At 39.3% G+C, this 17164-nt stretch overlaps 1 protein-coding gene across 2 annotated transcripts in view; it reads right to left on the bottom strand.

Annotated features, from left to right (window-relative positions):
• Positions 1–17164, bottom strand: part of IL12RB2 (interleukin 12 receptor subunit beta 2) — a 78598-nt gene that overhangs the window by 47853 nt on the left and 13581 nt on the right. For both annotated transcript variants that reach the window (XM_086717247.1, XM_086717246.1), the window contains exons 3-7: positions 16664–16951; positions 8858–8972; positions 7634–7818; positions 6068–6210; positions 4749–4899 (exon numbers count right to left, since the gene is read on the bottom strand). In XM_086717247.1, the coding sequence (XP_086573373.1) occupies positions 4749–4899; positions 6068–6210; positions 7634–7818; positions 8858–8972; positions 16664–16951 (882 nt within the window). The remainder of the gene's footprint in view (positions 1–4748; positions 4900–6067; positions 6211–7633; positions 7819–8857; positions 8973–16663; positions 16952–17164) is intronic.

Raw genomic sequence — 17164 nt, 5'->3', positions numbered from 1 at the left:
ATCTATCTATCTATCATCTGTCTGTCTAGTTTTCGAACTGTGGGACTGGATAAAGTCACCTGGGAAAAGAAGGGAGCCCAGGGAAAAGCCATAGGGATTGATATTGAGAAGAGAAAACTGACTAGCAAGAAACCAAGAAGACCTGGTCAATGAAGAAGAATAAAATCCAGGAACATGAGATTTCACAGAATTCAAAAGAATCAAGTACTTCAGGGAGGAAATAGCTCCCTTCTCCTACTGCAATGACTTTGGAGGCCATATGTTCCAGATGAGGGAAGTCCATAAGTTGCATTGGAACTTTACATTTCTTCGTGGTGTTGTATCCTCCAGGAATCTTTACCTAATGTTCCAAAACAGATTAGAAGTCCTTGAGTCTGAGGATCTGACAAGTTATCACTGTGTCCCAGCACCTGGCATAGTTCCTGATACACACACACTTTTCTCACAGATCCATCTTGAGAAGCATTTTTTCCCCCATTTGTTTCTGTTTGGAAGGCTTCATGGAAAGCATTTCTTCCTATTGGGGTGATCACCATCTTGTCAAATAATTGAGCTCAGACATTGATTTCTTCCAGGATAGATGGTGGGCTTAGAGGGGACCCAAAAAGAAAGGAAGGCAGGGACTGTCATTGGCTCTCAAACATAACATTTTCCTTCTAATGAAAACATTTGCATGTAAATCTCTTTAGAAGGCTAAGAACCTTTGATTCTCATATCCTCAAGCCTTAGGCACTCAGATAAATGAGCTAATTTAGGAGTCAGCAAACTATTGCCAGTGGGTCATATCTGCTCCTTGTTTTAGTACAGCCTGTGGACTAACAATGGTTTTTACATTTTTAAATGGTTGAAAACAAACAGAAGAGTAATTTTCAGTGACATGTGAAAATTACATAAAATTAAAATGTCAGTATCCATAAATAAGGTTCAATTGGAACATAGCTTTGTCTATGTATTTATACACTGTCAATGGCTGCTTGCACACTACAATAGCGAATTTTAGTACTGGTGACAGAGATATGGTCTGCAAAACTGAAAATATTTACTGTCTGGACCTTTACAGAAAATGTTTGCTGACCCCTAAGCTAGATCATTTTTAAGAACTTGTTAACCAAAATGATAAAATAACCTCTAGTATTTAATTGGCCTTCTCAGAGTCAGGTAACTGTGGGGTGCAGAGCCAAGAGCTTGGGCTATGTGATAAAACAGACCAGTGCTCAAAACCTGGCTTCTCCAATTCTTAGTTCTGAGACTTTGAACAAGTTCTATTAGCTCTAACACTTAATTTTCCAAATGAAGAAAACAACAGCTAAATTTATTGAGTGCTGACCATGGTCAGAGCTCTTCTATTCATTAAAATTAACCCATCTTAGCAATATTTCGGAATTACAAATGAATGAATGAATTGCCTAGCTTCTCAATGTGAGAAGGGGTGGCTGCAACTGGTGACCCTGCATTTTCTCCCCTTTGGGAGTCTCTCACCAACCACCCATGCCACCACCTCTATGGCAGTGGGGGGAGGAGGGCTACTCCTTCATTGCTCTGGTGTTAAGGTTGAGTATGCAGCACTTGCTTTATTTATTAATTGCCTATATAGAGTTTAACAAGACCAAAACATGTAAATTAGACTTTAAAAAGTGGTGAATGAGCAAACAGAAATACCTAATTTATACTATAGCTCTAAGGAATGGCTTGTTCATCTTTTTTATGGAGTCTCCTCCTGGGTGTTCTAGGTGGTGAGGGAATCACCTCCCCAACACCTTCCTTCTCCAGATGTGTCTGGAGACCCTGCAGCTCAAACTCAAGAATGTTTTCCCACTACAGGCCAAATGTGGTTGCTCAGTTCCCAGTATCAGACCTGCTTTTGACGGATAAAGATTGAGGGACTGTTCTCCTAAACAGAGAAAAGCAGTTTCTTTCCTTCTACTCCTTACTTAAAGGTCATTTAAAAAGTGTTTTCCATGGAGGACCATAACAGGAGTTGAATTTAATGACACAGGAAAGGGCCATATGGAGTAAATGAAGACCTCATTCTCTGCCGACATGATCTAAATAACTGTGCTCAATCCACCAGAAGATAACATTGCTCTCAGTTTTGGGCAGCAAAGGCTCCAAAGAACTCTATTATAAGGTCATTCAGAGTTTTAAAGAGTAACAACAACAACAAAAAAAGCTTACTAGCAATTTTTTTTAAATGCCAAGTTACATATGAGTACACATTCAAAGGCTGAAAAGGAAGAAGTGTTAAAAAAATTCACACCTTTTAAGTTTACATCAATTGGTGTTTCATAAAGAAACTGATGACAGAAATAGCGGTAAGGGGAGAAAACCAAGCTGCTCAGAGTAAGAGGGAAGAGGTCCTACATCAACCCACAGAAAGATGAAACACAGAAAAGGGAAATGCAGACACTGAAAGGAAGCCAACAGCTTCGTAAATGTGGTGCATCTCAGAGTATGGGTTTCTCTCTTCATGAATGCCTGCAATTACTCTGAACAAGTCAGTTCCTTGATTTGATTCATAACTGTCCATGAGTTCACAACCATAACAAGTTGCTGCACTCATTCATTGTTATGATAGTGGTTTATTTAAGGGCTATGAGAAAGTTACTGTTGTTACTGTCCTACCTTGAACTGTTTTTAATTTAACAGATAAACCCTTTCAGAAAAAAAAACAAAAAACAAAAAAACCCCCAAACTTTTCCTCACACCTCCAAACAGGTCATTATTAAATGTCAGTAAGAATGACGAGAATTCACAAGCCCAGAATACCCCTGGTTTATAGTTAAGCCGAATGTGACATACTTAAAAACTACTCAGCCTCTTTAGTACCTTGGCCATGGACAGAAAATATGGCCCATTTTCAAGAATTTTATCTGTAGGACATATAAACAAAGTCTCATAGATAAGGCATTAAAAAATACATTACTTTGACTATGTTTAATAAAAGAATAAAAAACTCTGGATTATAAAAATGACAAACATTTAAACAGAGAGCAAGTGGCTCAACATCAATTTTAAGAGATTTTTATCATAAAATGAGAGGGAATAAATTATAATTTGTTAGATGGAGTTATTTTAAAATACAGAAATGCAATTAATATAAGAAGAAAGGAAAAATATACATTATTCTACAATTTATATATTAGGTGTTATATTTTAGTATATTTAAATATTTAACATTAAATATTTTATAATATTTATTAAATATTAAATATTTAAATATTTTATATTTTAGGGTCTTTGGGTCCTTGAAAGTCACTTGGGTATTGATAAGTGTAATCAGCTATCAAAGGCCATTAGCAGCTCACAGAAAAATGAATATAACTTATATCATGAAACTAATTTACAGTCACACATACCCATAAGTTTTACAAATAAGCGTTTAGATTTTCTCACGTTAATACTTCACAATCTCCAGATGATAAAGCAATGGATTATATGCCAATAATTTTTCTTCTGAGCCAAAGTTACACAGACTGTGAAAAGTTGTATAGTAGGTCACTAAATGAGTGCTCTTAAAAACTAATTATTCAGATAGTTATTTCTTGTGTACCCAAAGATTTGTTAATGTTGACATCAAGTTCATATAGCTATTATATATTCATATGATCAATGGTTGATTGCACCTTAGTTTGATTATACTTTACACCTCAGTAAATTGTCATCCCTATAACTGCCAAAAAGAAAAGCCCATCAGACTAAGAAATATATTTGATATCCTTTCCATAGCTATGGGCAGGCTGGCGGCCCTCATTTGAGCAGTGTATATCAGAGGCATGATGAAGTGCAGTGCTGTAATATTTGGAGGAGAGAGGGCTGGGGGATGTTAAACTGTATTTTAAAATGTATGTCTCCAGAGTCTACCTTCTTTTTTTTTTTTTTTTTTTTAATGTTTATTTATTTTTGAGACAGAGAGAGACAGAGCATGAACGGGGGAGGAGCAGAGAGAGAGAGAGAGGGAGACACAGAATCCGAAGCAGGCTCCAGGCTCTGAGCCATCAGCACAGAGCCCGACGTGGGGCTCAAACTCACGGACTGTGAGATCATGACCTGAGCCGAAGTCAGACGCTTAACCGACTGAGCCACCCAGGCGCCCCGAGTCTACCTTCTTTTAAGCTTTTAATTTTCATAGAATCCAAAAGGTAGAATGATCAAGTTTTACTATAAAGGAATGAAATTACTGGTTATGGTTTTGTGGAATGAGAGAGTTACTGAGCTAGTAATAGAAACAAGATATAGAAATAAGGGGTGCCTGGGTGTCTCAGTCAGTTAGGCCTCCAACTTTTGATTTTTGCTCAGGTCATGATCTCATGGTCAGTGGGACTGAGCCCAGCGTTGGGCTTGCGCTGATAGCGTGGAGTCTGCTTTGGACTCTCTCTCCTTTCTTTCTATCCCTCCCCGCTGCTTGCACACACGTGCTCTCTCTCAAAATACACAAATAAACTTAAAAAAAAATAGAAATAAGAGTTATAACCAAACATTACTGAAGCATAAGCTTGTAACCAACATGAAAACATGGGGCAAACAGGGGTAGGACTTACTTAATGTTAAAATTTCCCTAACAATATAAACATATCTCCCTGGACAATTACAGTAGTTAAGCTAAAGTCAAAATTAACTTGTTAATTAGTGTACTCATTTACTTGTTAATTAATGTGTTAAATTAACTTGTTGATTCAGTACCAGTACTTTAGAGATCCCTCTCCCGTCTTTCCTCCTTCTCTCCCCACCCTCCTTTTTAGAACACATACCTTCTTCTGGTGTTTGTGTCCTGAATGGTTCACTCCAATCACTCCAACTACCTTTATATAGATGTAACTTAGAAGAAATCTGAAATTCATACTCTGTAAATGGTTTCAGATCCAGCAGATCCTGTCTTCCTTTGGCATTTGTAGCATTGACCTTGAATCAGACAAGATTTTTAAAGGTGTCAATTAAAATTAAAGAATTTTGACACACATAGGTAAGAAACTTGAGTAGATAACCCTTTCTCTTTTTTCAGATCTGTCATTCATTGAGAAAAAATACCAATGACAGGGCTACTGAATATACATGATGTTAATATGAAATAGCTTCTCATTAAAAACAAACTCTGGGGACTAAGAACCCACCTATAAGGGTCCCAAGGGGGATCCTGAAACAAGCTGAAAAGTAAGTAAAGGCTGAAAAATACCAATTTTCAGAAAAAACTTGGAGAATTTTCTAGAGATTATTTTTTATTTGGTCATAATTAGAATGTGATAAATGTTTTATCACAGACATAGAACGGACTTCAAAAAGAAAATTTTAATTATATTAAAAAAGCAATTTCTCATGAGTTTCAGTTATATGTGGAACTTATCCTTTGTTATTATTATAAGCCATTCTATTTTACAAATATACTAGGAGGAATTATAATCCTAAAATTTAATTTAAAAACATTAATGTCTAATATATCAAAGTGTGGGGCTTTATCTTTGCAATATTCAATTCCATATAAGCCTCTATGGACATTTCCGAATATTTCTCTTTCTAATATGTAAAAAGATTACTAAAAAGTAAAACAGGGGTAGCATAACAAGGTACAATGAATACTTAACTAATTGTGGAAAATTAATATTAGTTTACAGAAGCCTGCGGCTTAAAAAATTTCAGAATCAATAATCAAAATTCAAGATATTTCTTAATAAATAGAGGTGCATATGACTTTCTGATCTATCTCAAGTGTGTACTTTAGGGCTAAATATTCTTTTTTTTTTTTTAATTTTTTTTTTTTTAATGTTTATTTATTTTGGGGACAGAGAGAGACAGAGCATGAATGGGGGAGGGGCAGAGAGAGAGGGAGACACAGAATCGGAAACAGGCTCCAGGCTCCGAGCCATCAGCCCAGAGCCTGACGTGGGGCTCGAACTCATGGACCGCGAGATCGTGACCTGAGCCGAAGTCGGACGCTTAACCGACTGAGCCACCCAGGCGCCCCAGGGCTAAATATTCTTAAACCCCATATTTTGCTGGCATGAAAAGGCAGAGATCTGTGCAGTCATATTAGGAGCCCCTCCCTGTTTTTCCCCTTTACTCTAAAAACCATTACCATAGTCCAGGACCTGCTGCTGTTGGGCCGATATCTGAGTCGATTAAGCAACACCAGCACCTCATCTCTCCACTGAAGGATACATCTGCTCACAGAAGCATTTACACATTTGATTCTGATGTCCCATGGAGGGAGAGGCCTCACTAGTAATCAGGACAAACAAAAACGTGTGATTCAGGCTCCAAAATCAGAAATAACCTTTGTTTTGACGTAAGCCAGAAAGAGGTGAACACAGCTCATTTCTAAGATGCACGACTACCAAAGCTGGTGAGATATAGAAGAAAGAAATCCATGGCTTTTACAGAGAAAAAAAAAAAAGTTTGATCCACTGTTAAATAATTAAAATAATTCTCCTTAATCTACCCTTATTTTTTACCAAATAAACTACCTTCAACATTAGTGATAGTATCAACTGCATTTAATCCAATGCATAAAGAAAACCAACGTACCAAGCCCCAGAGTACCAATGGCTGACAAGGCAGAGGTGGCTAGTGGTGATCACTTCTCAGAAGAAGAAATGGTGGTAGGGAAAGGTCATACAGAAGGGTCACAGGAACCAGAGAACAGAGGGAAAGAATAAGAGGAAAAGAGGGTGCCTTACACAGAAATAGTCAATGTAAAGAAATGGAAGGTAGTAAGACGGGGAGAAGTATGATAAGTAATGTATAATAAATGCCTGTGTTGATACCCATAGCAATATATCCTGTGCAAAGAGGTGCTGTGGGAAGAGAGAAGAGAGACACATAATGTAAGGCTGGAAGTTAAGGCAGACCAGAAGCACAGTCCTACCTGAGGGATATTTGACACTGGCCTCTAATTCAACTGGGCCAATTTTATTTGCTCAGAAATGTGCTACAACTGGCTCACTCCAGGTCCCAAGGTGATGAGAATGGTAGTAGGTATTCTCAGAACAAGATACATTTGTGCCTTGATACACTTAAAAAAAATGTTTATTTATTTTGAGAGACAGAATGAGCAGGGGAGCTGCAGAGAGAGAGAGAGAATCCCAAGCAGGCTCTGCACTGTCAGCACAGAGCCCCATGCAAGGCTCAAACTCATGAACCATGAGATCATGGCCTGAGCTGAAACTGAGTTGGACGCCTCACTGACTGAGCCACCCAGGCACCCCTGTACCTTGGTACACTTTATTGATAGTTTGCACCTCTGCGCTGGCCCAGCAAACCCACAGGTAGCCTATCTCAGAATAGTGGAGTAACCATGGGGGTAAAAAGATATCTCTGACAAGAAATGCCTACACTGAGTTTCATGAATAATCAATCTTGCAGAACCCTCTCCTCAGTCAAATGGTTATCACTGGCAGCTAGTGCCTCTGTGGGACTAAGTTCTTTTTTCTCCAACAGAGAGAATAATGTTGAACATTCCATTCTGTATGGCCATCTCCATAAGGCTCTGAGATCATGCACTCTTTTCCTTGCATCAAAGTAATATCTATTCTTTGTGCCATTGTCCCTTTTGAAACAATCACGTACAGAACATTCAAGTGATTTTAAGAATAATGTTCATTTACCAATGAATGATACCTACAAAGTGTGAAATAAAATGTACCTATGTCCAAGAATGTAAATGTGGATGGAATTGAAGAAGCATTTCCAAGACTATTTGTAGCAGTAACCTTGGCTGTGTAACTGGATTCAGGCAATTCAGGGGTTAGGTTAATTCCAAGGTCCAAATGGTCACAATAATGATCATTACATTGCCTCTGCCAAGTGAAATTTTTTGGTCCAGTTAGCCTGTAAATAAAAGACAATTGTGTTTAGCAACATACTTTATGAGTACTTGTTCCTTTTAGTACAAAAGGGATATAATATTTGAATATTCAAAATTCTAGACATTTTGTTAAGGTCAGTTGGATACATTAAGGGAATATTTGTATTCTATGGTAATAAATAGGACCATATTTTCTCCCCTTTTTTAGTAGGATTGAGACCTTTTTTTTTTTTTTTTTAAGTAGACTCCACACCCGGCATAGAGACCAATGCAGGCCTTGAATTCACAGTCCTGAGATCAAGACCTGCGCTGAGATCAAGAGTCAGAGGCTTAACCAACTGAGCCACCCAAGCACACCAGATTGAGACTTTTTGATGTGCATATAGATAAGTAACCCGAAACCCTGGCTGACATCCTGGCTCCTCAGGGCAGACCCAACTGTTACCCAAAGATCCATGGCCCTAGCATTTACTGTACAAAAAGAAGTGCCAGCTTCTAGTACAGCCTGGAACCCTGGGCTCCACTTTCTTTCCATTTCCTGCTCAGTTAGGCATGTGCAAACTATCCTATCCTTTGGATGGATTATGGAATCAACTCCAGGGAACAGAATCTCCCAGACTCTTCTTTGTATGGACTTCCAGGTCACACAAAGATGCTTTAAAAAGAAACTCCTCCGAAGCTAATGGAAAGCTACCACAACGAGGAGTCTATTTATATATTATGACCCTAAGAGTCTACAACCACAAAAGAAGGGATATAATGTGGCCAGTTTAACCCTATTAGAGCAGGGAGGAACATCCATAACATAAGCCTTGGATGCTCTGAAGAGAACTCTGAGTTAGATCGCAGACCCAAGACATCAGTTCTCACACTTTGGATGAATGAACCAGTTTTAACTGATGAACACTAGAATTTTTGTTAAAGTACCTATCTAGAGGTGTCTATTGCTTCTCTGTGGTAAATATAAAACTGTTATTTCTAAATGTATATCTAACTGAATTTCTAAGTGTAGTCTAAGACAATACCTACAAAGCAGCTGCAAAAATATAGTCTTTCACTCACTGTAAAGTATATGCAGTATATAGGTGGGTGTCTCGTCCTCTGTCCCAGATGCAGGTTACAGTCCCATGTTCTCCCTTCTGTATACAAGATAAGTTTTGAGGCTGTTCCGGAACAACTTTAAAAAGAAAGTGCAAGGCCTCATATTTTAAACACCACACAGTTGATATCTCAATCACATTGTTATTTGACAATAAGACAATGATACTTCCCCTATGTCTAGATTCCATCAAGTTCATATTTGCTTCCAAGGCATGAATGTCTTTTAATAACAATAGTGAAAATGGATCAAACACTACATGCTGAGTCTTATGCATTGTGCATGGTTTTTCTCAACTAGATATCATAGCAGCTACATCAAGTATTTATTGTTATCATCCTCAATGTACTGAAGAGGAAAACTAAAACTTAGAGGTTAAATATCTGGCCCCAAATTACAAAACTGTGTTGTGGCAGAATCAGGGCTCCAGCCCAGGTGTAGCTGACTTGAGTCCAAGCCTTTTACCACCATATTCAACCATTTCCCCTGACAGCTGAACATCCAGTGCTAGCTTCATTACCAATGGTGATGATGAGTTTACTGGTTTAGAGTGAGGTCCACTCAAATATTAGAAACCTTTAAACTTAATTTTTTTAAACTTCATATTTTTAATGTTTATTTATTTAAAATATTTTTTTAACGTTTATTCATTTTTGAGAGACACAGAGAGACAGAGCGTGAATAGGGGAAGGACAGAGAGAGAGGGAGACACAGAATCTGAAGCAGGATCCAGGCTCCGAGCTGTCAGCACAGAGCCCTACGTGGGGCTTGAACTCATGAACCGTGAAACCATGACCTGAGCTGAAGTCGGGCGCCCAACCGACCGAGCCACCCAGGCACCCCAATGTTTATTTATTTTTAAGAGAGAGAGAGAGAGAGAGACAGCATGAGCAGGGGAGGTACAGAGACAGAGGGGGACAGAGGAACCAAGCTGGCTCTGACCTGACAGCAGAGAGCCAGATGCAGGGCTCAAACTCATGAACCACAAGATCATGACCTGAGCCAAAGTTGGATGCTCAACCAACTGAGCCACCCAGGTGTCCCCAAATGTTAGAAACCTTTAAAAACTAGGGGCTCTTTCTCTTCCTAGACCTGATATTTGCTGCCAAGACACTTCTACCCACTAGCCCTAGTCATGTCCTTCTGAGTTGTATCATCTAAATCTAATTTCTGCAGAATCACTTGAAACACCTTATAAACATTTATAAGCTAATTCTTTTTTTGAATACTTTCTGTTTTTAATTTTTTAATATATTTTTTAATTTTATTTTTTTAAATTTACATCCAAATTAGTTATCATATATTTACGCTAATTCTTTATGTGCATGGACACTGAGTACCTTCCATGAGTTGGGCACAGTGCTAGCTATGGACATACAAAGGTGTACAAGGCAAGATCCCTTCTACCATAAGGTGTGTATTTGTAAATTAAGCCATGTTATAGTCAAAGGCAAAACCCAAGCTAGGAGTTTCTCAGATTTAGTGGAAGTAAGAAAAGACACTGTTAATCATTCATCTCATTGTACTGTAATACTGAGACCCACATGTAATAGATGTTTCCCTTGGGTGAGATAAAACAAGTATACCACTAAATCCCTAGATATTCTCTGCACCAAAAAAAAAGAAGTTGTAATTGATGGAATAAATCCCCCCCCCCTTTTTGTTTTGTCCTTAGCAACACCACAGACATGATAATTGCCCACTATGTGATGGTGGACAAGTTAACTTCTCAGAGGTTCAATTTCTTCATCTATAAAATGGGTATAATAGTATGAAGCTCATATAGTTTTGTTTGATGGAATAATAAATTTTCTTTTTCCTAAAAGAACAGACTCTTTCATATATATATGAAATATGCAGAGGCGCCTGGGTGGCGCAGTCGGTTAAGCGTCCGACTTCAGCCAGGTCACGATCTCGCGGTCCGTGAGTTCGAGCCCCGCATCGGGCTCTGGGCTGATGGCTCGGAGCCTGGAGCCTGTTTCCGATTCTGTGTCTCCCTCTCTCTCTGCCCCTCCCCCATTCATGCTCTGTCTCTCTCTGTCCCAAAAATAAATAAAAAACGTTGAAAAAAAATTAAAAAAAAAAAGAAATATGTATACATTACATTGAAATATATATCATGTATGAAACACATGCACGCGTGCACACACACACACACACACACACTGTATATACTGTATACACTGTTACAGTTCCCTGAGAAAGGGCTCAGGGAAGGAAATACTGTGAACATGGTTAAATGTATAAATACACTCTATATATCTGTATACATAACTACTTATGACTAATCCACTTAGAACACTACATTAACTTCTCATTTTATGTACTACTTTTTATTGATCTTGGAGCCAGCAATAAATTGCCTTGTTTTTCCATTTGTTTATTTTTCTTATTATTAATTCCAAACTCTCAAGCCAATTATCTGAATCACTGCTCACCATATTCAAATGCTGTTTCATTTGCCTGAAGACCTCTTTCTTGGGTCCTTGCGAAGTTTCCAATAAGATAGGTTTGCTTTGTGCCTGGTACAATAGCAGCTGTTATTCTGATATTACCAGTACTTAGTATCATGGAAATACCTTCTTTTTCTGGTGTTTGATATCCTATTTCTTAAATCTAATTCTTTCCTCTCCTTTGATTTAATTATTTGTGTTGGTGGGATACATCCTCCAGTAATTCCCTGGAAAAGGGCACAGGGAGGAACTACTTTGACCATGACTAAAAATGTATTTATTCTACCCTCACACTTGACTGATACTTTGGCTATTAAATTCTAAATTGAGAAGAATTTTCATCTAGGATTCTGGAGACAATACTCTATTGTCTTCCATATTCTAGGGTGCTGTTGAGAAGCTTGAAGCCATCTGATTCTTTAAAAAAAATTTTTTTAATGTGTATTTATTTTTAAGAGACAGAGACAGAGCACGAGTGGGGAGGAGCAGAGAGAGAGGGAGACACAGAATCTGAAGCTGGGTCCAGGCTCCGAGCTGTCAGCATAGAGCCCAATGTGGGGCTCGAACTCGTGAACCACAATATCATGACCCAAGCTGAAGTCGGACACTTAACCAACTGAGCCACCCAGGCACCCCAGTCATGCTGATTCTTGAACTACTGTTTTTCATCTTCAGAAGATTGTAAAATCTTTTCTTTGTCCCCACTATTCTGATTTTTCACAAAGATGTGCTTAATGAGGGTCTACTTTCTTTTGGATTCTTGGAGTGTATACATTCTGGGAACTTTTGTCCTTCAGTTTGGGAAACAGTCTTGAATTATTTTTCTGTTGATTCTCTCTTCTCTATTTTTATCTTTCTAAAAATCTCTAGTTTTCATCGGTTGGATCTTCCTCTAATTTTATATATTACCCTCTATTTTTTTAAGCTCTTCATCTTTCTGCTCTACCATCAAGGAAAAACCTCCTCAGTGTATATATCTAGTCTCTTGTTAAGTTTTTCATTTGTTTATCATTGGGGGCCATGTTTTCTATTCTCTGAATATTTTCTTTCCACACAGCATCCTATCTTTGTTCTGTATGCAATAGTTTCTCTCAATTCTCTGAGGGTATCAAGGATAGTTTTTGTTTTTTAATATTTCCTCCCTGAATACACTCTACTTCTTCCACTTTGCTTATATGCTTTGTTCCCTATGTTCTGGTTTCTATCTTTCATAGCAGACGTTTTCCCCAGATCCTTATATTTTTACTCATGTATAGAAGTGAGGCACTATTTAAATTATAGATTGGAGCTCTGCATGTGTGTCAGCTGAGGGGCATTTGCTGATTCTGGGCTTCACCCAGGGTGATCTGGCCAGGTTTTCTGTATTGTCAATTATTTTATTTTATTAAAAAATTTTTTTAAATATTTATTTATTTTTGAGAGAGACAGAGCATGAGTGGGGGAGGGGCAGAGAGAGAGGGAGACACAGAATAATCAGAAGCAGGCTCCAGGCTCCCGAGCTGTCATCACAGAGCCTGACGTAGCGCTCAAACCCACGAATGGGGAGATCATGACCTGAGCTAAGTCGTATGCTCAACCAACTGAGTCACCCAGGTGCCACAGTATCGTCAATAATTTTAGATATTTCCTCTTGGCCTTGTCAGATTTCTTAGAAAAGGATATTCTAACTTTAGTGGGGGAGAGTACAGGGTTGAAGGGAGCTATTTGTAGATGTTCCTTTAATTCCTCTGTTTTTCAGCATGGTATTACCAATCTCAACTGAAGTGGTCGGAGCTAGTTTAGTGACCCTCTGATGCCAAGCCTCCAGTCTTATGCCAGAGTAATGGAGCAGTGAATGTCTAGCTACATGGAATTTGGAAAGAGATCTGAGAATCTGTTTTTCAAATAGATTTTCAATGGAATCTCTCATTTCTTAGTCCTATTTTACCCTTCCTCTCAGAAAGACATGGTATCACCAATTTCTGAGTCTTTCTGGGGTGGAATCTTCTGCATTCAATCATGTTGCATCATGACATTTCTCATTGCCAGCTGCTGGCTAAGCCAATTATTACTGGTCTACCTGCTTTCTAGCTTCCACAAGTTTGTTGATATGTCTCCCCTCCCATCCTAACCCTTTATAGGGTCTTTTGATGACCAAATGACATATAAAGCACGTGGTACTTTTAAGTAATTAAAAAGTTAGTTCTCACTCGTATCTTTACTCCTAAAAGTTTGCAGAGACTCTTATTTTAAAGAGCACAGTTTTTACTCACAAATCAAGTCAACTTTCCTAGCATGAGGTCCCCAAACCCCAGGACTTGGTTTTGACAGAGACTATCTGTTCCAGGGGAAACCAGGCCTCATTCTCTTCAATACAAGTGTATAATAGCTGACACCAAAAAAAGGACAGAAATCAAAGCCTCTGAAAATTAAGATAGCTTGCAATATAATAAATTGTTATGAGTACTACAGTTGTTATTGTTTTTAAAAGCCCTACTTACTATGGGAAATTAATAGTCTTGGAAAAATAGCTTTCAGAAATATCAACAGTCAAGCATATGCTGAAAACACCCAAGGGGCACCTGGATGGCTCAGTCGGTTGAGTATCTGACTTTGGCTAAGTCATGATCTCTCAGTTCATGGGTCTGAATCCCAGGTCGGGTTCTCTGTGATGAGTACAGAGGTCATTTTGGACTCTCTGTTCCCCTCTATCTCTGCCCCTCCCTCCCTCTCTCTCTCTCTCTTCCTCCCTCATAAACAAACAAACATTAAAAGACCCACCCAAGCAAGAATCCATTGTCTTTCATTTATTGCCTTGATTTTCTAAATAGCTTGTGGATCAATCCTACGAGGTTAAGCTAGAGCATTGATTGCTTAGTTACTGCACAATTGGAATGAGGTCTTGGCAGCAGAGCAGCCTAAGCCCTGGAAGGGGCTGGGAAGAAAAGGCTAAATTACCCATTCCCAGTTCTTAGAAAACAGCCAACTTTATAACAGCATCCTCAGGATATACAAAGGCACTGTGGACACCACTTATCACAGAAAAGGGGCTCTTTACTTCCTCACTAGATAGGATTAAGCTTGCTATACTAGGCAAAACCAAAATTCATTGTGTCTTTTCTTGGAATGACTAGCTGTACTCAGAAAAAGGTGCTACTTTCAGTCAGTCCTTCCCCTCAAAGGTGCTAACCTTGCTTAAAGAGCAGCCATTTGGTGGTGCGGTTACAACTAGAGCACGCGGTGCAAGCAACATTCCAGCAGCACCACCCAACTTTGCTGCACCACGACAGATCCTCTTGACCATCTCCCTGGGTTTTCTGATGCTGCAACTGTCACAAATGCATCTGCATATTCTGGATGGAAAGTTTTAAAAATGAAAAGGGGTTGTAGCACTCTAACATACCTAAGAAAAGGTAGGAAATGGAATGGGATGGCTAAAGACATGTGCAAGGACGCTGACTTTCAAGGCTACTGTTAGCCTAGTAAATATGAAGAAAACAGCAGCAGCACTGTGAACACCCACAACTGACATCTATGCCTGGGAATATCTAATACACATATGTAATGTTGGTCTACTAACAAGTTATCCCAGGGTGAAACATTCATGTATTCTGAGGACAAGGAAGGTGAGGACCAATGGTGATTTTTAGAAAAGTTTTGATTTTGTCTATCACTTTCTTGTACTGTTCTTTTAAGGGAAATGGGGTCGCCTACCCAACACACTGTGCACAGGAATAAAAGAGTCAAGCCACATAAAATTTCAACCCTAATGCTTATCACCTAGGTGCTTTCCATGTGCCCGGTACTAGATTAAGCACTTTGCATACTGAGTGTCATCTATTCATTACAACCATTTTCTGAAGTACATGTTAGTATCTTCATAACAGACAGAGAAACTGGGGCTCAGAGAATTGAAACTGCCTACTGCTAGTGACAGGGTTGGGCTTCAAAGCCCATGTTCCTTTTAGGACACCACAGGCAGTCAGAGCCAAGAGTACATGACCCATAAATGGCATGAATAGGAGGCCCTGAACTGGAAGAGGAGGACTGGACCTGGTTTATATCTTCTCAGCCTCCAGTGATTTGTTCAGCTGTTTGCTTGGTATTCTACTCAGTGCTTCTGGTGACTCTCCAGCAAGATTGCTTGGCACTAACCATATCCTTGCAGGTCAAAGAATAGTGGTTTCCGTCTTTAGGAAAGAGTCTCATTGAGCTCTGTAACACTGTCTTCATGTCAGGGGCCCTGTCCTTGCATCTTTGTCAGTCAGACTAATATACCAATTCCTCCTACTCTCCCATGCCTCTCACTGGCCACTCCAGAGTTTATCTGCAACCACGGAGGCACAGAATGAGATGGGATGACTCAGAGCCCATGCAATCTCACTGGATTGCCCGGCTGGACCTTCAAGGCTACAGGTTGTAGGCTGTAGGCTACAAGCTTTTGGCAGGTGTGCTGCCAGCTCACCCTAGGCACAGCAGCTGCCTGGAGGGACCAGCAGTGCAAGCTAAGTGGGGGAGTTGATACCCTGTGGGTGAACTTTGACCAATGACAGATAGTTAAATTCTCCTTGTTCTCTGTCATTGTATTTCCATACTTTTTTTCTGGGAATGTCCCTAGTGACCAAACAACCAGCTGTATTTTCTTTCGATGCTGTGGCCAGCTCAGTAACTTGACCTCCTTGTGTTTGCTTTGGTCCCTTCCTGGCTCACCCCCTCACTCTTGCTTCCTTGAGACTACTGAATTCCCCTTTCCCAATGAAGCATAAGCATGTCAGTTCTGCCTTAGGGAGCTTTCTAGAAAACCCAGGTAAAGATAGTGTGACAATAGTTTTCTTTTAACCTCTGATAAGTATAACCAGTGGTCAGGAGTAAGTGTGGATGTAAGGACCATTAAGTTAGGGAAAGGAGAACTGCTCAGCTTTGGGTGGTCAACCTGGACTTCATAAGTCAAAAAAGGTACCTCTTTCGTCTTTTTAGGAGGTTGTAGCTTTGAATTAAATTCTCATAAATCAAGAAGCCATGAAGAGTCAGCTGCAGAGATTCTCTTTCCTGCCACTGGAGTCCAAGGACAACAGGTAAATGGTCTTAATGGGTAAAACACTAGTGGGCAGGGGAGCGGATAGGGGGAGGGAGAAAAAGAGAGATAACACTACTAAATGAAACCCCAATTCTATTGATTTCTGGATTTCTGACGTTGAGATGCTCATATTGCTATCAAGATGAAATATATCCATGTGGCATGAAAAGAAAGAACAGTCCTATATTTGGATTTCTGTATAACACATGACAAATATCGAAAGATGACTAGTTTTTAAGAATTCAGAATGGAATGCTCACCACCAACTGAGATCTCTGCCCCACATATTCGAAACTCCTTGTTTTTGCTACATGCCAGTTTGCAGAGAAACAGGGTTGTACCCAGAGGAAGACCAGTGACTTGAGAACTGAGGGAGTAACCATGCAGAAAATGGATTTGTCTGTCAAACTTGTAGAGGATTAACCTGTTAACACTGGGGTATTGTGAGCAGCCTTGTTCAGGCTTCAAAGAGCATGAAATATTGACAGCTGATCCAAGCGAAATTACACGGGAAGGCTTCACGGTCACATCTCCTCTCTTGCATACATCTGCAATAAGACACAAGTCAGCACATAAGAAATCCATCTCAAAATGGTGGGTTTGTGTAATCCTCAAGAGCAAGGTAAAATTAATCCCATCAAATCATGGAAATATAAATAACCTAAACTGCTCTGGCTGAATTGGTGATGCACAATGAGAACAGAAGGTAACCACATTAAAGTCTAATTGTATTTGAATTAAAATACGCATCCTTCTCAAAA

Source organism: Puma concolor, chromosome C1, assembly GCF_028749965.1.
Source record: "Puma concolor isolate L17-30 chromosome C1, mPumCon1.1.hap2, whole genome shotgun sequence".
NCBI lineage: Eukaryota > Metazoa > Chordata > Mammalia > Carnivora > Felidae > Puma > Puma concolor.
Note: the sequence above shows the minus strand (reverse complement) of the source record. Positions and strands in the feature narration are given on the sequence as shown.